The sequence below is a fragment of the Rhinolophus hipposideros genome (genome assembly GCF_964194185.1).
Source record: "Rhinolophus hipposideros genome assembly, chromosome: 17".
Lineage (NCBI taxonomy): Eukaryota > Metazoa > Chordata > Mammalia > Chiroptera > Rhinolophidae > Rhinolophus > Rhinolophus hipposideros.
The window spans coordinates 45,447,464-45,468,838 of NC_138063.1; the positions used below are offsets into that span (position 1 = coordinate 45,447,464).

The window sequence follows — 21,375 nt, forward strand, 5'->3', positions numbered from 1 at the left end:
GGTCCTGTCAGCATTTGGTGTGGGCTCTGACCCTTTTGGCTGTGAAGCCACCTACACAGTTGCTACTGCTTTGCAAATGCAGCAGTATCTACATGGACAAACCTTATTTCCTCTTGCTCATACCGTCTCCCCACCTCCGACCACCACTCTCCTTGCCCTCCCAGGCCCAGACCTATGGGTCACTGGCTAAGTGAAAATCAACTTATTTCTGGGCATGAGTGGATGCTACCTGTAGACTGGTCCAGTGCAGGGAGACTGGCTCTTCCATGGGAGAGCTGCTTGTGGCCTTTCTCTGTGTTAGTGACAAGCTTTGTGGGTTTTTGGGAGGCCTGCCTTCTCAGGAGGCAGCTTAGGTATTTTGTGGATATTGTGCCCAGCAGCTAAGCTGTGAGGCTACGTTGGCCTTGAGGTGCTTTCGGTGATGGAGAAAACTCTGAGGCAACCAGGGTCTGGGTGGCTCGCTTCCCCATTGCACCTTCAGGGAGGGGGGCTCAGCCCTGCATCTTCACCAAGCACAGGGGGTATAGACGGCATTGCAAAGGGTGGTGGACCCAGTTGCCAGAAATGTTACAAGGAGTGAGCGCTCTTCCAGCAAGGCTGCCAAGTTCTCTCTGTGGACTGTGTACAATGCTAAGGGACAGGTTTTTCCTAGGGCTGCTCTGGGTGTAGGTGAAGTATATTAATTACACCAAATGCTCAGGGGTTTGCAGTAGTTGTTCTGTTCTGGATGTGACACACAGAAGACAGTGAGTCTCGCAGTGAGGCCTGAGTGAGTGACAAAGAGCAGTGCACGCTAAGGGGGTCTGTCCTTGGGTGGGTGTAGGTGGGCTACCTCCCCAGAGTTGACCGATAACCGATTGAAAAGGGCAAAGATGGGGTCACACGAGCACAGGTATCTGTCTTCCCCCTCCCAGGGACCTTCACGGCTCCATACGATGGGCGCTACCTCATCACAGCCACCCTCACTCCTGAGAGGGACGCATACGTGGAAGCTGTCCTGTCGGTCTCCAATGCCAGTGTGGCCCAGCTGCACACAGCCGGCTACAAGAGAGAATTCCTGGAATACCACCAGCCCCAAGGGGCTCTGCACACTTGTGGGGGCCCCGGGGCATTCCACCTTGTTGTGCACTTGAAAGCAGGAGATGACGTCAACATAGTACTGACTGGGGGCAGGTTGGCTCACACGGACTTTGATGAAATGTACTCCACGTTTAGTGGGGTTTTCTTATATCCTTTCCTTTCCCACCTCTAGGGCACAGGGGAAAGTTAAGGGGAAAAAGTTGTAAGAACTGGAAAGCTTTAATATATTCAGTTTATGTATGTTACTGGAGCAATGGTCTAGTTTTCTGCAGCCATCCCCACCACCTCCCCCAACATGAAGGCTTTTCCTGGCTGTGGAGTTCCCCAGCAGGCTGCAAGGAGTGACACCCACGGTTAAGGTGGCCACTGACTTCTGTCACTCTCGACACACCCCTACCTGTGAGCTGGATCTGAGCTGGGCCTCCAGGGTGCCAGACGAGGAGGCTCAACCTGCTGCCCTGTAGGCCCCGGCCATGGGATCACGTCCTGCTGACGGAGAAGGAAGAGCTGCAGGATGCAGATCTGGGAGGACGCAGCGTGGCCAAAACTGACCCCTGTGGCTAGTCCGTGACAGGAGAGCAACCTGTCACCAACTGTCTGTGTTTATTTATACAATGCATGCAGGAGAGAAGTTTAAACACTGAAGTGCTGACGTGGCACGTGCTACCACACAGAGACCTGGGGCTCACAGTCTGGACTGTCCCAGGTTTGGTTCCCCACGGCTCACCCCGGGCCTCTCCCCAGCTGTGAACGGACGCGCGGATGCATGACAGACTCTTTGCACAGCTTACTGGGCTCCTTGAATGACATGTACAATTTAAGTGCAGAGACAGGGAGTGTCAATAAAGATGTAAAACCACTAACCCACTTCAAATTACTTAAATCTGGTGCCTTAAGGATTGAGAGTTGTTGCTAAAAAGCAAACTGCAGAAAGGTGATTGACTTTCTGATGGCTGTAGAAAGTAAGCTTGAATAAATTAATCTTAACTACATAATTTACCCCTCCGCAGCCACGATGTACACTTGGTTCTTTTTTGCTTATAGACAGACCAGATGTGCTTGGAAGTCAAGGCTGCCGTGTGAGCCCCACAGCTGGAGGAGCTCCTCCAGGGGGTGCTGAGAATTCACATCTAATCAGCAGCTGCCCAGACATGAGCCTGGATCGCTGGCTGCCCAGCCCACACAGATGCAACTTTAAGAACTCTTGGGTTCCTAGGCAACAGGAGGCCCAACATAAAGCTGAGCACACACTGAAACCTGAGCTCATCTCAGAAAAGCAGGCACCATCCCGTGGAGAGCACGTTCTGTTCCAGAGAAGCCCAGGCACGTTACTCCCTGACCAGCAGCCACAGAAACTTCTAGGCAGACCCTCAGCACGAGGTGGTCTCTGCGCATCAGCTTGATAAAATTTGTTGGTCAATCAAGTGCCACTGAGGGAGGCAAGACCCCCTAGAGCCCCAGGGAAAGATGTGGACCACAAACAAGTTTCCTTGGTCTGAATCAAGCCACCAGACACTCTTACACTATAAAAATTGCTTTCCATTTCCAAGACTACTTGCAAATGAGATTACAGGGTGACCACCAGACACTGCAGAGAGGAGCCTTCTTCCTCACCTCCCTCAGCTAGGGAGCAGTGACCAAGACCCTGAGAGTGTGCTGTTTTAGTATTTTAAAGTCTGGGCCTCTCTGTCCAGGAGTGCAGGGGGGAGGGTCGGGGAGACTGGCATTCTCCTTCCTCCAGCTGGGGAATTGGCTAGAGGTAGCTGTTGGAGTATTGCTGGCTTCCTAGAAATGACTCATGGGAAAACACCGCAGTGCAATGGAGCATTTTTAGGAAAACCCAGTTGGCACATGCACATGCGTTGGCCCTCTCTCCCGCACTCCCCCTTGTAAAGACTATATACTCAGTGTCAGAGGAGGCAAATGTGCGATAGGCGGAAAGGCAGGGACCAGGAAGGCAGTGACTACTTTTTTTCCCTACTCCATAGATGGATGATTCTTCAAAGCACGAAGCAACACTTGATCCTACTCTCAGTGCATCCTGACAACTCATTTACCGAAAAAGGTGAATTTTAGCTGTGTGTTCAAGCTAGGCAAAGTTTTAAGTCTAATTATAGCAGGTTCTGTGTTCACGTCACGATGACATAGGATGAAAGCTGGATCATGGCCCATATAGGAGACAGCATAAGGCCATCCTTTTGTACAGAGGAAATGGGAGGTCACCTGAACTCAGGGCTGCGGGAGCTCTGCAGCAGCTCCCTCCAGAAGTCTGCGTCCCGAAGCTGCGTACCTGCAAGTGAGGCGTATGAACCACGCCCTAGGACGTAATCAGACACAGGGTTACAACTTCTGAAATACACGAGTTGTTGCTGAGATAAAGGCCGGGGCACTTCTTAGGTAAGCAGAGACAGGGCTGGGACATTTTTTTTTTGTTCCCGGCATGAGACATTAGCAAAGAGCATCATGTAAATGATTGAAAACAAAATGATCCTAGCGATAAAGAATGCAAATCGATGCAAACTGCATTTGAAATCATTTCCACATTAGCACATTAATCTAGTTTTCTTAGTGATCCTATCATCCTCCTAACTGTTTCTCATGATTGATTTCCAGTTTGGTATTTGTGATCAGAGACACAGCCACGTCCACCCTTGTAGATTTGAAACACAGCTTTGCATATATTCACTTTCTAAACATACATACGGGTTTTCTGTGTACTGCCTTGTCAGAGGGAAGGAAAAGGAAGGATGCAAACTCTGAGGGGTGCACAGTGCAACAGAAGGAAGCTGAACTGAGACAGGCGCTGGGAGAGCTCCAGGGTGGAACCCACACTGCTTCTCCCTAAAGCGCTCGAAGCTGTTGGGGCTGAGGCTATTTCCTTTATAATCAACCTCTCTGAGCACTTCCCTTCCTCTTCCCCAAATACACCTCAAATGGCCCCGTGGCCTTCCCGCGACTTCTCACCCGGCCGTCATTACATGGCAAAGAAGCATGAAATGAGAGCTTTCCCACACCTGAAGGCACTCTCTCAAGGAAGACTTCTGGGACTCAACGTGTTCGGCACATACTACATCAGGCAGGGCCTAGCGACCTGGGAGGATAAAAAGACGCTCATTTAGATAATATGTGCGATGTGGTTTTTGATCAAAGATCACGCTGACTTTCCTACGCTGATGAAAACATCAGAATGGCTAAGTAGTGTTCAGCCTGAGGATAGGTTTAATGAAAGGTGGGGTGGTTCTGAGCAGGATTCTCAGGGGGCCCCTGAACTGCTGAGGGGTGGGATGGAAACACGCCTGGAGGATACCAGTGAGAACACACCAGAAATTACATATGTATGAATGAATCACTCCCTGGCAAAACCTACAAAGAGGCTAGTTCCTGAGGGTGTAGCCTCACTTTTGGAGTCAGGTTTTATAAAAATAAGCACCAAAAAAGAAGTCCTTTCTGTAGACAAATTTAAGTGTCAGCAAAGATCAAAATGCTAAATTATGGAAATTATCAATTTTTGGCAAGAGTACACAGAAGATGGTTTAAGTGTCCTCTGAAGGAAAGAGTCAAATGCATTCAGTTTACGTTTGTTTATTATTGTAACATTTTGTTTTGAACATCAAACACTGCATCAAAATATGAGCCATTTATCTTAAGACAATTGTCTTTGCCATAACTAAGTACTGGAGTGATGTTTACAATCAATTTCTGACAACTTTAAAACATTAATGGCACTGCTGTCCAATAATCAAATACTTCATCATCGACTATAATTATTAAATTAAAAGAGCAAAGTTTCCCTCTCCCTTTCTTTAAAACAAACCAAAAAAACTAGTTTTCACCTGGAAAGAGTACTTACTTTAAACAAAAACTCAATTTTTAACTAGTTTCATTAAACCCAGCATGCTCTAGAATAGGGGAAACAAGGCTTCCCAGAGTAAATGTGATACTGAAAAGATGTTCAAATTCCCTGGAACAGTCTGTTTTCATCAACTTGCAAAAAGAGAAAAAGTTTACTCCTGACCTGTTTTTAGGTCTTGCCTGCACCTCCCAGAATGGGCTCAAGCATCTCCAGTCATTTACGGGCTATTGTCCCTCAACTGTTCTCCCTGTGACCGTCAGCAGCTTTTATTTTTGGACATCATAGTAGTAAGGTTCTCTTTTACAGTTGCAAACTATGCAAATGCGTCTAAGCATGGCAGAGAGCTCACACACAGGGCACGCAGGCCCACACGTGTTCTTCCCGACTCCTGAGAAGGTACAGATGCCGACGCCACGGCGCTCCAGCTTACACGTGCACAACAAGGCAGACACTAAAGTCAGGATGAGTTGGAAAGAGGGAGAGGGGCCATGGCCTTTTCACCAGTGAAGCAACCGAGAGAATGACTGAGAAGAGCCCAGTTTGCCCGCCTGAGATACTGTGTGGCCGTCCCCGAAAGCAGCGTGAGGCTAATGCTTCTTCATTCACTCACCCAGCACCGTAAGGGTCTGTGTACAAACACACTCAAGGGCATCTCTCTTTCACAGAAAGAACACATGTCATTTGTACCAAATGGCAATGGATTTTCAGCACAAACAATACTTTCATAACACTATAGTAATAATCATCTACTTTTCAGCAAGAGGGACTCCTTTAAATAAGGGAAAAGACATGTTAATTAGCGTATGTACCCACTGGATCAATCTGCAGTGACGAAATGACAAAGTTTAGTGCTAATGGACACTGGGAACAGGGATCAGCTGCCCTCAATGCAGGACTGGGAGACCCAGGGTCCCAGGAAGGCCCACGTGTCCAGAGAGAAACTGTCTAGTCAAAAACTCTTTAAAGGACAACTAAAAAGGACTACAGAAAGTGTATATTAAGATTTCCATACCGCACATATGCAAAGAGGCCCAGCTAAGCTCGGGTTAAGCACATAAAGCTCATATTCTTCTAAAGCAAATACGGTTGAGGACACACTGACGGCATCTATGAGTAACTGCACAGCCTCTACTAGGAATGTAATCCACTAACTGGGCAGAACTTCATATAAACAAACTAATTTCCCTAACCTAATGTACATAAATAAATTCATTGAACAATTAGGCCTTGACCTATGTGAGGTGAGAAGGTTCACACTGGAGGAAATGTGTTCCCTCTCTGAGAACCTGCGCCTCCAGTCCTGCCACTGAGACCCGCGTTCAAGGCCTTCACCGTGGTCGGCAGCCACTAGCATTAGGAAAAAAGGCTGAGCTAAATCAGGGACTTTCAACTCTCCAATCTGGAAAAAAACCGCCCCTGTTTCTCCATCTTTACATCAGTATTATTTTGGGGGAGCAAACTAAAACAAGGAGAGCCCCCAATACAAGAACAGGGGAAAGCAGAGGTGGGCATGGAAACTATCCTGAGCAGGGTGGTGCCTCCGCTCTGGAACTCAGCTCACTGCTTTCTCACCAACAGATGCCTGTGTGTGGTCATTTTTGATCCTCTGAAAGACTCCGAACAGTTCTCTTGATTTGAGTCCTGAGGTGATTGTCAGCACCCACCCTGATCTCTCCAGGCTCTCCCTGCTCTGGAGGGGCTTATGGGATAGAGCCTTTCTCTGGTGCTATTTGCTCGGACTCTGACATGAGCTGCAGGCAGAAGGACAGAGAAAAAGACCCTTCCCAAAGGTGAAAACGGTGGTTTAAGCCCTCACTGCTGAGCAGAGAGCAGAAGCCTTAGGCACTGAGACTAGCGGCCCCCACCCTCCCCTCCCAGAGCTCGCCCTGCCCCCACCTGCCTTGTGCTAGAAGCGGAACAGTAGCAGTGTCAGATCAAAAGAACACAATATTTGCAGTTCTGAGAACTGCGGCCCGCAGCCACGGACTTGGACTCGCAGCCCAACTAGTTCCAGCAAAGGGGAGAGAGCCCTGGGTGCAGAACAGGCTGTGGTGGTGGTCGCCCCCATTGCTCTGGGCCACCTCTCAGAACCCACCCACCCCTGGCCCCACCTATCTGGGCAGATCCCTGCAGGAGTAAACAGAGCCGCTGAAACACACGGGCCCTGTTTTGGGGCAGGAAGAGCTTTGGAACTTCAGAAGCTCTCCACATCCCCCCACGGAGGTGGTGACCTGTGACCCAGGTGACCTGTTCACAGAGGAGAAGCCCGCCTTCCAGGGAATCCCCCCATTGCGTGAGAAGCCAGAATAGTGCAGAGAAAATATACCACTGCAGTGTGAGAGAGAATAAAAGGCTGCAGTCAGAGAGAAAATAAAACATTCTACCAACACCTATTGGAAGACAAAAGAAAGACCTCTTCCTATCAACCTGTTGCAGAAGCCACTCCTGTAGATGTCTAGGAAAATAATAAATCATTAATTGCCGTGGATAACCAAGGTAACAAGACAGCTCAGAAAGAAAATGAAAAGTTTCCAGAAAATGAATTTAGAGACATGGAAATATGTGACTAAATGACAGAGAATGCAAGATTGCAGTTCTTAAACTCAACGAGATGCAAAAAAACACAGACACGAAGCTTAATAAACTCAGAGACAAAAATCAAAGAACAATACATGAACACTTTACCAAAGAGATTGAAATTTTTAAAAAGAACCAAATAGAATTTCTGGAGATTAAGAACTCAATAAAAGAATTGAAGAATGAAATAGCCAGCTTAGGTAGTAGAGTTGACCAGATGGAGGAGAGTCAGTGACATCAAAGACAGAAATCTGGAAATGACACAGATGGAAGAAGAGAGAGACTTGAGACTTAAAAGAAATGAAAGAACTCTACAAAAACTTTGACTCCATCAGAAACAGCACTATAATAATGGGCATACCAGAAGGAGAAGAAAAGGAGAAGGGAACAGAGTATATTCAAACAAATAGTCGACGAGAACTTCCCAAACTTCTGGAAAGAACTGGATCCTCGAATCCAAGAAACAAATAGAACACCTAATTACCTCAGTCTCACCAGGCCTTCTCTAAGGCACATTGTATTGAAGCTGTCTAGAATAAACGACAAAGAAAGAATCCTCAAGGCAGCCAGGGAAAAGAAAATGGTAACCTACAAAGGAAAGCCCATTAGATGATCATCAGATTTTTCAGCAGAAACTCTACAAGCCAGGAGAGAATGGAATCAAATATTCAAACCATTGAAAGAAATTATGAGCCAAGAATAATATATCCAGCAAAGATATCCTTTAGACATGAAGGAGGAATAAAGACCTTTCCAGACATACAGAAGCTGAAGGAATTTTCTAATACACAACCTGCAGTACAGAAATATTGAAGGAAGCTATTTGACCTGAAACAGAAAACCAAAAGAATACAAAACCATGAGTAAAGCAGGAAATAGCAACCCCTACACCAAATAAGACAGTATACACTGAAACATAACACACAGGGTAAAGGAGGAAAAAAAGCACTTAAAAAAAGAAAAAGACAACTTGCTACAGCAACGCAGAAACCAACTCACAGCATAAATAGTGATAATTTGTGACAACAAAACAAAAGGGGAGAGAGTAAAGGTCTGAACCGGCACAAGGGAATGGAGAAAGTAAGCATACTGAAGAAAATGGAATACTCTAAATATCAAACTTTGTTTTACATAAACTAAATGGTAACCACTCAATCATAGAATACCACCACAATGAAATAATAGACAGCAACAAAAAGGCAAAGAAACAATGGAAACATTTTTTTTTAATGTCACTCATTTGTGAACAAATAAGTGAAATCATATGGTATTTGTTTTTCTCTATCCGACTTATTTCACTTAGAATAATATCATCTAGTTCCACCCATATTGTTGCCAATGGAAAAAGCAACAAAGCTGGCAATTGGAAAAAAGAAAATGGTGTGGATATTATTGAAAGTGCTCCACAACAGCAAACAAATAATGACAATTTGACTTATGGTGATGAAGCACACCAAAATAATAGAACTGTTAAAATGTCAGCATTAAGATTAGGAGGAGGAGAAGATGCAAAATCATCTGGGGATTCTCAGTTTCTCTGCAAGACGTCCAGAGAAATATGTGGATCATTTCTGTGGCACTGCAGATCGAAGAGGAAAATGTATCCTCTTCATACTAGTTGGACCTTCACTCAGGACACTTGTGAAAGATCCAGGGATTGGAAAGTTGATGGTCGACGTCCGTTTGCATCACACTCAACGATGCAAGGAAAAATGTGTCAGCATCCACATAGTTTGGACAGACATCTTTAGCAGATAAAGAAAAGGCTCATATTGGAGAACTACACTTAAGCATGATGTCAGAGGAAGAGCAAGGGAGGATTGATAGAAGTGAAAAAAACCCCTACATGTCGTACTAGAGCAAAACGACACTCAGGGAACATGTTCTCGAGAACACAATGACAGAATACTACAAGATGCAATTCTAACCAGGGACCTTTGCAAACGAAAGGAGAAAGAAATAGATCTTAAGGAAATGAATTCTGAGCCATGAAAAAGATCTGTTGCATGAAATTGCCATACTAAGACTGGAACTAGACACAGTCAAAAATCACAATCAGGAAATGGAAAGTATTTTGAGGACATTGCAACTTTAAAACAATGACTGTCTTCAAAAGACAATAAAACTGAATGAGGAAACAATAACAGTATTTCAATATAATGGACAGCTGAATGTTCTGACAGCTGAGAATAAAATGCTAAAATCTGAAGTGGAGAATGAAAAACAAAAGAAATACTGGAAACAGAAGTTGAATCCTACAGTTCGGGACTACTTACTGCTATCCATGAATCTTGAGCAAAGTCAGAAATCCAATAGAGACCTACAGCTTGCTTGCCAGGGAGCAAGAGACGAATGGTTTGGCAGGGGAATGAAAAACAAAAGAAATACTGGAAACAGAAGTTGAATCCTACAGTTCTGGACTACTTACTGCTATCCATGAATCTTGAGCAAAGTCAGAAATCCAATAGAGACCTACAGCTTGCTTGTCAGGGAGCAAGAGATGAATGGGACAAAATGAATTTCGATACGTCTAACTTAAAGGATAACAGTCAACAACTTTCTCATCAACTTTCTAAAGCTGAAAGTAAATTCAATAGCCTAAAAACTGAGTTCCATCACACAAGAGCTGCTGTCAAAGGACTTTGGTTTTAGAACGTGTTCACAGAGACCTAAGCCAAACCCAGCATCAAAATGAGGAAACGGAACAAGTGTATCAAAGCCTATAAGAAAAAGTGAATACATACATTGGAAAGCTGGAACCCCTAGAGGAGAGGTGTCCTCACCTAGAAAGTGAAAATACGTTGCTTCAACAACGTATTTTGGAAGATGTTCGCAACAATAGTCTCAATAATGAAAAGACAGTAATTAAAAGTAAAGGCCAGCTTCATGACATCATAAAAATACTTCAAGCTCAAACTGAGAAAGAAGGTCGTATACTGGAGGAGAGAAATAAAGAATTAATCAACGAATTGAATCATTTCAAAAAATACTGTATCCGTAGGAAACTTTAAAGAAAAAAGTATCCAGAAAATTTCATATTTCCTGAAAGAAAATTCAATGTTTAGATATTTGATGATGGGGAAATGTTGAATGTAGTTGAATATTAAAAATATATGGACTGCAGATGTATTTGCTGTAACAGCTCAAAAGCATACATTGTATACAGCAAATAAAAATTAGATGTGTTAAATAAGAAAAAAAAAGAGAAAGACGCTTCCCAGGAGCCATTGCAAGTGCACATCTGCATTTCTAAGACCTTCCTGAAAACAGAGCTGTTCTTTGCTGTTTAACCAACTCCCACTGTTAATCCTGTTCTTAGATACATCAAATAGATCCTGCAAAACCATTTCTTCTGGCTAGGTCCAAGACATAACTTAAGGGTCTCCATCACGGAGCAGTCGCAGAGGAGATGGCGATAACCTAAGGGGCGTTCTTCCCCAAGAGCCCACATCTGTGGGGCTGGGATGGGTGGCCTGGGCCCCGCCCAGCAGCTGTGCCGCGTCAGTGCACAGGGTAGGAGCCCACCGAAGAACGTGCGCAGGCGGCTGGAGCCAACATCACTGACTGGGCCTGGAGTGGTTCGGTGGACCCTGATCCCTGAAGAAAGCCCTGGTTTTAGAGGGAAACACTTTCAATTGCCCAGTGGAAATTATAACACTTTACTTTGTGCAACATTTTGGTCCACTCTTACTTAGCTTTTCTTCCTTTTAAATTACGCAATTAAAGGAGCACCCAGCACACAACTCTACAGAGTGTGTGTGAGGAACGACCTGTGACAGGAGCGCAGGCCTCCACCCTCAGGCCCAAGCTCCCCTCACTTCTCCGCTAGAGCACAGATTGCTACCTCATGGAGCACGAGGGTGAAGGAGATGGCAGTTCCAGCTCCAGGAGCTCTCCCAGTCCCTGCTGGTGCCTGGATGTCAACATGGATCTTGTCCCGCACCTGTGGCTGGGAGGGAAGCCCAGTGTCCTCTGCCCAGCAGAAGTGCCGGTCACCTTCCCTTGCTGCAAGGCGAGTGACTGAGGACCTCCCCCAGGAGGTGGCGCCTCAGGCCAGGTCATCCAGGTCCACTTTGGGGATTGGGTCTCGCCAGTAGCAGAAGGAACTGAACTCCGGGCATGGAAAGGCAGAATTCTGTTCCTTATTGAGAAGTGGGAACACGTGCTCCACGAGCTCGCTCAGTCTGTGATACCTGGGAGAAGGGGTTGGCGAAGAAACACAAACTGTTACTGTCAAATTGATCTAAGAGCCTAAGATTGCAGGTTGTAAAGCTAGTTATTCGGATTCCTCAGATGGGAAGGATCCGAAACAGGTCTCCATCCCTTCCCAGGGCACAGACTTCCTCTTCAAAGTCTAGAGAATCAGTATTCCCATAAATAGAGGAGAAAACACCCAGAGAAAAGCCTCCAAAGACTTTCTGTTCTGATACTGAGTGAGGCCTGATTCTTAATATCTGTCTGTCCCCAATGTCACACCAGCTGCAAGGGGCTAGGCTGGGAAATAGGAATACACTTACGATGACTTGTTTCCTTTGGTCCTTTCTTGTATTAATTCACCCTTGGGGTTCACGGTGAATATTCTGCAGTCTGGAACTCCAACTTGTGTGTAAGCATATACATCCTGGAGAAGAAAACATCCAGCAGGGTGATTACAGGGAGAAGAAATTAGGAGCTGCTTCTCCAGTTCCTTGTGAGCCAGTATTGCACAAACAGAAGATTGTCTACAGAAAACATGCAGAACTGGGCACTATGTAGCTTTCCACTGAAGGTGAGCTTTAGACAAACCCAAAGTGAGAGTGGAGCCAAACCCAGAAGGTGCTCGGGGAATCAGGAAACGTGGGTGCCAAGGAGACACCAGGGACCATGGAGCAGAAGGGGTCCCACTACCTGCCAGGGGCCAGGAAGCAGCCCTTTCTACATGTCTGGAATCTGAGGGACCTTCTGAGGGGAGGCAGGTTGGGGAAGCATTAATGAAGGATGAGCACTCATGCCGCGGCTCTGGGGCGGATCCAAGGACAGGGCTTACAAACATGTACATGAGTCGGAACCCTCTGAGAAAACGGAATTGAAACCACAGAAACAGAGAAAGTGCCCTTTGATATACACCAAAATTCTGAGGCAGATCTCCACTTGCAGGACCTCCCCAATTACTGTGGAAATTTGGAACAGATAAAGTAGAAACCTATTCAGCAGAATAGACATTCATTTTGCCTATAAAATTCATTTGAGAATTATGACATGGCTATACTCTAAAAGTACATTCCTCTGAATTTTACCCACATCAGACACTTACATTCGGACGGTTTCCAAAGGCAGCATAGAAGGGCTGCTTAGATGGCGCAAACAGATTCTTGATGTCGTTTAGACACTCAATTTTGAATTTCTCTGGTTTCTTTTCTATCACTTCCCTAGGGGAAAAAAAGAGTCGAATACAGTCACCCAATTCAAAGTGGTAGTTTTCCCTGCTGTTTGGTCCTGGAAACATTTTAGCGCTCATAACCACCCCAAATTTTTAATCCTTGTAACTGGTATCTTTCTCTCTCCATCTCTGCCAGTCAATGTGATGACAAAGAAAATTTGATGGGGTCTGGGGAAAGAGAAAACAACCACTCCTAGAACTTGACTTTCTATGACCCTGTTTGACACAGACGAGGTGAGCCGTTGTTTAGAATGCTATGGGGGAGCCAAAGAACTAAGACAGACACAGAAGCTCTGGAACAGATACCAACAAACCCTTCCAATGAGCGGGACACCCATCCTTGCACACAGTCCATTCAGCCCCACCCCCTATGCACTCAGACGGGCTTTCCACTGGGGAGGTACCTGTGGAAGGCGGAGAACAAGCTGCTGGGGGACAACATCAGAGGGCCTCGGGGCAAGATAGTGCCCTTGTCATTGACCCAGTGCAGGTAGCCACGGGTCATGTCGGCCATGCCGATGGCACGCGCGGAGCAATACAGAAACTTGTAGCCGTTCCTAAAAGAGAACGTGAACTGTTTAGCCCATTATGTTTTGGCTAAAGGTGAAGAAAAGCACTTTTCTTTTAAAAAATCCAAATAAAGATCCTCTCACTTACTGTGAAAATCAAATTCTTGCATTTAACAGAGAAATAGGATTATAAAGATTTCACCTTTCCATGGAAAACACCATGGGAAAAAATGGAGGTATAAGCAGCTAGGGATTATGCTAAATTTGTGAGTATTGATGTATCTTCAGCATCTATTCCATGAAAGCCAGATTACACAACAGACAAAAATCTTGAACTATCTTTAAATTATCTGCTATAAAGGAAAGATACCAAGGATCTTATTTATAAAGACAATTTACAGAGTGCAAACCATTCTGTAAGCCAAGAAGCAAAATTATACCTGGCTAACTGATATAATTTTCATATTCAGGCATTTCAACTAAAGTTTAAGACATTGTAATTTTTCAAATCAATTTAACTCGTACATATTAGGGTCCCACAAACGCCATGGCACTGTTTTCTCTGTTGCACTGGCATAGAAGACCCCATGGATGAAATGTTTCCCCCATGCATGCAAGCATTACCTCCTCAAAGAAATACCCAATTTAAAAATACCCAATTAATAAACCAAAAATGAAAACCGGCTCTTGTTAAATTACAGCTAAAAACCCAATTACAGCTATAACTATAAATACAGGTAGTGCCTAAAATTCATAGTGTTGTGAGAATGAGATGACATAGGTTAAATGTAACATGATGCTAGGCACACAGCTCACATTCCATAAATAGTGGCTGCTACTTTTCTTTGTGTGAGGATATAGGAAAGGAGTGGGCAAGAAGAGCAAGAATAGCTAGATCATGAACACACTAGTTCCACAGACTGATTGATGCATGCTATTTTTTTCTGTAGTTCTTAATCAAAACAAAATTCTAGTCCACTAGAGCGCATTAACAGGTGGGATGGGAGACCTACTCATTGATAGAGTGGTAGAGCTTTGCGATACCCTGATGAGTCCAGTCTTTACCCAGCTGTGGAAGAATCTGTCCCAAAGCATCAGACCTAAGAGGGTAGAAATAGGAAAAGGTTATTAGGAATCAAGCATTTAAATCCAAGTATTTTCCTTTTTCTGCCGAAAAACACTGAGTGCAGGAGGGGGAGGTGGGTGAGTATAGACAATTTATAAAGGTGATTTCATCATGGCCTGTGTGACAGTGAGACAGTCTCTTACAAATATACCCACCGAGGAGCTTCGGAGAGTAGAATCAGACATGAGAGCCAACAGTTCATTTTCAGAAATAATTTGCTACACATTCTTTTTTTCCTCCTCTTAGTCTCACCTGCTTTTTAGTTTTGCTTTTTTTTAAAGCAAAAATTTGGAGAACAAATACCTAAATCTTCCTGTAAGTTATTTTTGACGTTACATTTGTATGGCTCCACCAATTTCCTCTGTCCATAACATGACCCCATGTGGGCTGCACTCAGGACACTGAGTACATGTAGTTATAAAGAACTCCTGACAGTGGCCAAGCGCCGGGTGCCTGCTGAGGGGATCCCACTGGCCCCAGTGCACAATGACCTGCTCCTCTTCTCCCTGCCTCTTACCACGGACTCCTGCTTACTTGGTTATTGTGCCGTCAATATCGGAAATGATGATCTTGTCATTCCAGTTCCACAGGTAAATGGTCCCTGCACAGCGGCAAGTACCTTGATACTGGGTTGTAATACTAAACACGACATCATTTGGGCCATCTTGAAGCTTTAGTTTTGCCTTTTACAAAAAGTAGAAGAATAAAGAAAATCACAGAGGCAGAATTTTTATAAAAACTAGTGGTACATACATTACTTTGATGGAATCACATGCAACTATTAAGTCACATTTTCTAATAATATGTAGTCAACTGAGATTGCTTAAGATATAATGTGAAAAAGGATCCTAATCTTCAAAAAATGTGTGTATGAATAAAGAATGGGAAGAAATGCATTAACATAACTGAAAAAAAAAGAAAATTAGCTGAAAATTTTGGAACAGAGTCTCAATGTTTACAAACCAGGTAGGTGTCTGTCACATTACCACACACCTGGCCCAGGGCTGCACAAATGGCTCACTTCTCAGTGAGCTGGGCTGAGGGAGCCATCACTGGAACAGTGTTTGGGATTCCATGAGACTTTTCTGATCTCCCCCAAACACAAAACCTCTCTGATCCTCCTCCATACCTGAGACTGCTCTGGGACACAGAAAGTCCATTTCACACTAAAAATAGGTAAAAAGTCAGGGAATGGAAAAAAAACAGAAAAGGGGAAATTGTGTCTAAATAAGAAAACATTATTTCTCTATTATTGTGGCTCTCAATAGACAGTAGGTGGCCCAGTGATGGGCTAGCTGTGTAAGATTCAGGGAGAAACAGGTTAAAAATACATATTCCTCAGCTCACTCCCAGAGACTGAGGTGGGAGGTCTGGGGTGGTGGAAAAAGCTGGTCCCAGATGCCCAGGTGATCCTGGCAGTCTCTGGGGGTGGGGGCGTTGTTCTACTCTATAGGAACATTGACATAACCACACATTGTGTTGTGTATGTGAGGCTTGGGATCAGGTGGGCAGAAGAGGAAGCAGATCAACTTAAACAGTTACTAAGATAATCCGACTAGATCCACACAGATAACACACTACTCACGATCTGGTCCGAGGAGAGGCGAAGAGACTTCTTATATGAGGTTGTGCTGCTATGGCTCGGGGGCTCCATGGGGACGGGGTCTGCTTTGATCGATTCTTCAAGCTCCTGTGACCCCTCACCACTGGATGAATCATCCTCGGCCGTCCTATGCAACATCAACCCAGTTACTGAAGTAGGCTGTTTAGATGATGAGAACTTTTCATTTAGGATTGAGAAGGAAGAGATCCTAAATCCATTCTAGGGATAGGTAGGATTGTTCCCTCTGCTGCTCTCCCACATGCAGCTTCCATGCCTGAATATTCATTTCATGAAGTGCTAAGGCCACCCTTCTCCTCCTTCTCATGACTGGCTAGCGATAACTTTCTCGCTATGACTGGGCATTTTCTGCTGTGCTCAGTGAATGCTACTAGGTCTACTTACTTGTTGAAGAAGATGTATGTTTCAAAAGGTACAAATTAAAGAAAATAATTGCTTATATTGATTTAAAAAACTATCAAGAAAGATTTTCTACACCCCTTTTAAAAGAAGGGGTAAAGAATTAGGGAATAGAAGGAGAAAGAATTTGGGGAAAGTACACATAGATTGCAGAAACAAGAATGGGATAGATGATGGCACCTCCTGTCAGGGCCAGTGTGCTATTTCTTCCCAGAAATGAAACAGACCCACCCCAATCTTTGAATTCTCTTTCATATCTCCCTTTTGTGCCTGACAGGAAGCTAGGGCGCAGGAGCACCAGAACCGCCCATCTTAGGGCTCCTCTAGATTCCCCCTTCCCAAAGGTCTACATGTCACAGGCCTCCGATTCCATGACTCCAGGATGGGAGCAAGGCACTTAGGAGGCAGTCATGGGTATATTTACTTCTCTAAGCAGATAATGTCTTTATCACCTGCTAGCTGAGTGGCACCAACAAGCCACTACTCACATTGTGTCCATAGCAGAAAAATGTTTGTAAGAATTAAACAAAACTGTCAAAATCAACTTGAATGCAATGACCAAAGTGGGGTAGCCCAAGTGCTGTGAGCCTGGAGGAAGGACAGGGAGACCCTACCTGCCACTGGCTGACTCCTTTGCGCTGGACAGCAGGTCACTAGTTGATGGCACCTCAGATTTCCCTTCCTTGGCCTCTGGCAGCTAAAAAAAAGCAAGACAGTAATGGCAGAATGCAATACTTGCCCCTAGTGACAAGCAGAAATTCACCAGCAGCCCTCTCTAAGAATGAGTAAAACCGCCTCCTGAAACTACAACTTAAAAATGCTGAAGAAAACAGACTTTCTCAGGGATGGGGGGGAGGGAGATGAGGGTAAAGGGGATCAAATATATGGTGATGGAAGGAGAACTGACTCTGGGTGGTGAACACACAATGGGATTTATAGATGATGTAATACAGAATTGTACACCTGAAATTTATGTAATTTCACTAACAATTGTCACCACAATAAATTAAAAAACAAACAGACCTTCTCTAGTTTAAGCCAAAGGACCAAAACCTGAGATAGAAGTCATATGCTGCTACACCAAATCTGTCACTATAAAGCCAGAGGTAAAAATTTTAAAAGAGCACTATTTCAAGTCACCAAATATAATACAACTGGTCCGCACTCATTCGGTTCACAGCAGGGACACCAGGACTACAGAACAGAAGTGACTGATGCTACCTTCTCCTGTGTAGGAGGGTAACGAGCGCTGGTTATATCTGGAAGGTAATGCAGCCAGACGGAAAGCACAACGGTGTTAGAGGTGAACTCAAAGTCAAACCGCATCACCATCCCTCACCAGTTATGTGCCTCCGGTCAAGGCACTTCCCTTTTTGTGTTCCAGTTTCCACATAAAGGGAACTCAAACATTTATACTGCTGGGCTATAGTAAAGGTGAGAGGTAATGTGCGTAAAGCACCTAACATAGTATCTTGACATAGCAACTATTCAAAAATGGTGACTTTTATTATAAAAGAGCATTATATAGCTCAAGTGGACTTTTTTGTTCTTAGAAAGAGTCCTATTTTTTAAATAAATGGAAGATTCACTTGTTTTCAGCTCATGGAAAGGATACCTCTAGGTTGGTTACCTGTTTGATCATGCTTTCTCTCTTACGCCAAAACCACCAGCGACCAGATTTCTTTGGCATCTTATCTTTGACCCAGGACTCCACTGTAGCCTGGAAACAATGAACGTGAGTGAATCTAACAATCTATCAGTCACAAAGCACCTGATTACTTCCCACCACTAGCCTGAAGGATGGTGCCTTATCATGGAGTATGAGCAACGATCTCCGTATCTCCCAAACTCCTCTAGTTTTTAACACTTATAGAAGATAGACAGTGTCCTCTTCTGTGGCAGTATGGCTTCGTGGCAGATCGGTGCTAGAGACCAAATGGTCTGGCTACATAGGAGCAGCACCCTGATGAGGATGGCAGGGGAACTGCTCTCATTTCTCTACCCTTGGAAAATGTGGCTCCTTGAGTTACGAGGCCCAACTAGACTGAGGCCCAACTAGGCTTCTTGTAGTTCAGAGTCAAAGCAAACCTTCAGGTTACACATACAGCTTTATTAGCCACAATGACAGAATCAGTGATGTCATGATCCTGGTGGCCACATCACCCTCTTCTTGCAGCTTCTTTCCATATTAATGAGATAATTTTTTTTCATTCTTTCTATCTGTAACAATCACTAAAATGTCTCAACTTTTATACACAATCAGAAACTGATAAAAATGACAAAGATGTGGCAGCTGAGCTAATTTCCTAGATTTAGGGCATGAGATCATTTCAGTGGGTACATAGAACTCTTGGATCTTCTATAATATTAAATAAAAATTTACAGAGTAGCCAGTTTAGAAATATGCACATATGGATTTTTCTATGTACTCTATGCTGTAGATACTTTTGAAAAGGCAAGAAATGGTGGATCATCTCACCTTAGGCAAACTCTTCTGGAATACTTGCAAGCTAAGTATCATGGGAGCGGCCAAAGCCCAGTTATAGTAACTGTAAGAAATAAAAATTGTGCAAAACCATTACACAGAGAGAGAAGAGGGTGAGAGAGAAAAGGGTAGGAAGGGAGGGAAGGAGGAAGGAAGAAAAGAGGAGAGATAGAAATAACATAAAATTTCTTACTATTTTCAGTAAAAAGATGATTAGCTAAATTTTTTGTCACATGAATAATCTTTGTTTCAAGCCAAATTTCTCTGAACAGAGAAGCAGTAAAATCTACACAAAACAGAGTAGCATTTTAATGCTTCATTTAAAAATGAAGTTGAGGCTTCGCATTCACTTTAAAGATTTGCCCATTAGGTCCTTTACGTGAAATTACATATTTTATTGCAAGAAAAACTATAATAGCTAAAAAGAGCACTTGGAAAAAAGCCTACACAAGTATTTAAGAATTACAAAAGCACGACTATTTACCGATTGTATATCCGTATTACAAGGTTAGGATTGTCTATAAGTCCAGGGTTCTCTGCAAATTCATGATAAGTAATGATATGCTCCATGAATTTTTCTGTAATGTAAAATAGTAACAATCAATTTGGTTAGAGATTACATAAATTCCCAATATCACAATACTCTCTGCATTAAAGGGTCTATAGCATAAAATAAAATGTCCTTTCAAAAAAATCTGACTTTAATATCCATCAAAAACAAAATGTTAAGACACTTCCCCCAACCCCCAGGACAAGAAAGAACACTTCTTTTCTATCCTTCCCCTCTTCCAGAACTCCTTTCCCAGTTAAAACAAACAAACAAACAAAAAACAGGAGAAAGGGATATGCCAGTGACTTTTAGGAATATAAGATTATAGGTAACCCCCATATAGCACGGTTGTTAGGTTGCTAAAAATGCAGTGTTATGCGAATCCGTGTTATACGAAACAATGAACTAACACAAAAAAGGGGTTAGGTTCCAAAAATTAAAAAAACACATACTATTATATTTTTATAATTAAGAGAAATATCTTTATTAAAGCAATTTTCACCAAAAGTATAACATATTAATATGTATTAAATCATGTTTCTTTCATCATCACTACTAAGCACCATTAACCGAGGGCGTTTTCTTTTTGACAAGATGTCTTCATCCTCTGAACTTAATACTCCACAAACAAAATGGATTTAAAATTCTAATAAATTTTAAAATTCTGCAGTGAAATCTGAGACGACATCCACGCTCAAATGAAAAATTTCAAATGAGATATCTTTTGCTCTTAAAAGCTCTTATTACGTTCCATGTTGTATGGGGATTTCTCTAATTCTCAAACCATGTTAGAGTGAGACTCTGCTCTAGGATGCTGTGTTGTATGAGGGTTTTCCCCAATTCTCGAACTGTGTTAGAGCGAAACTGTGTTAAAGAAGTGCCATGTTATATGGGGGGGGGGTAACCTTGTATAGATGTGGCCAGAGGGACCACATCTCTCTCTCTCTCTCAATAACTAATGAAAACTAAGTTTCATTCTTATCAAAGGGAGAAACTCTTTACTGGCAGGCAACTGCATAACAGGAATGTTCATGAGGGTCTTATAGCTTTAAGTGCATGCTATAGTAGGAAAAGACAAAACATTTTATGACTGATTGGAGAAAAAAACAAATATGTACCAAAATTTGACTTTGGGTTTGTCAAGAAATAAATTCCAGGGGCGGCCGGTTAGCTCAGTTGGTTAGAGCGCAGTGCTCTTAACAACAAGGTTGCCGGTTAGATCCCCACGTGGGCCACTGTGAGCTGTGCCCTCCACAACTAGATTGAAACAACTACTTGACTTGGATTTGATGGGCCCTAGAAAAACACACTTAAAATAAATAAAAGTTAAAAAAAAAATCCAAGTTCTTGCAGAATGAATGAGAATGCATGTATTTTTATACCCTGTTCATAAACCTATATTCTAGAAGAACCAAGCTAACAGAGAAATTTTTCACTGGGATTGTTCCTCCTGGTAATTTGTGTATTATTTATTTTTACTTGCCATTTCTGCCTCCTCCAATAACAAACTCTACTTTAGTTACCTGTATTTTTTTAAAGTGTGAATTTTATAATTTAAATTACAAACTTTCCATTCCCCACCCCCTATATTTTTTTAAATAAAGGCTTATGAGGCTTAGATAATAATTAGAATGTGACCTTCTTAATTTTGTCCCTGGAAGGAACCATTGGCCATAATACACTCTCAATTTCTTGCAAAAAATGAAACAAATAAATTAAGACATGGAGAAGAAAGAGGCATAATGAGCACCCTGTG

The 21,375-nt window shown here is 43.4% G+C and overlaps 2 protein-coding genes across 3 annotated transcripts in view; one reads left to right on the plus strand and one right to left on the minus strand.

Moving 5' to 3' along the window:
- EMILIN2 (elastin microfibril interfacer 2) overlaps positions 1-2,088 on the plus strand; it is a 50,423-nt gene extending 48,335 nt beyond the window's left edge. Inside the window, exon 8 of the mRNA XM_081078700.1 lies at positions 915-2,088. Coding sequence (XP_080934826.1) covers positions 915-1,252 — 338 coding nt within the window. The 3' untranslated portion in view covers positions 1,253-2,088. The remainder of the gene's footprint in view (positions 1-914) is intronic.
- Positions 2,089-11,147: 9,059 nt separating this feature from the next.
- Positions 11,148-21,375, minus strand: part of LPIN2 (lipin 2) — a 78,716-nt gene continuing 68,488 nt past the window's right edge. Inside the window, exons 10-20 of one of the 2 annotated variants that reach the window (XM_081078702.1) lie at positions 19,554-19,647; positions 19,064-19,133; positions 18,215-18,304; positions 17,199-17,281; positions 16,150-16,294; positions 15,099-15,247; positions 14,452-14,538; positions 13,334-13,486; positions 12,804-12,918; positions 12,028-12,131; positions 11,148-11,703 (exon numbers count right to left, since the gene is read on the minus strand). In XM_081078702.1, the coding sequence (XP_080934828.1) occupies positions 11,559-11,703; positions 12,028-12,131; positions 12,804-12,918; positions 13,334-13,486; positions 14,452-14,538; positions 15,099-15,247; positions 16,150-16,294; positions 17,199-17,281; positions 18,215-18,304; positions 19,064-19,133; positions 19,554-19,647 (1,235 nt within the window). In that variant the 3' untranslated portion in view covers positions 11,148-11,558. The remainder of the gene's footprint in view (positions 11,704-12,027; positions 12,132-12,803; positions 12,919-13,333; positions 13,487-14,451; positions 14,539-15,098; positions 15,248-16,149; positions 16,295-17,198; positions 17,282-18,214; positions 18,305-19,063; positions 19,134-19,553; positions 19,648-21,375) is intronic. The other variant, XM_081078701.1, reaches the window with a different exon arrangement.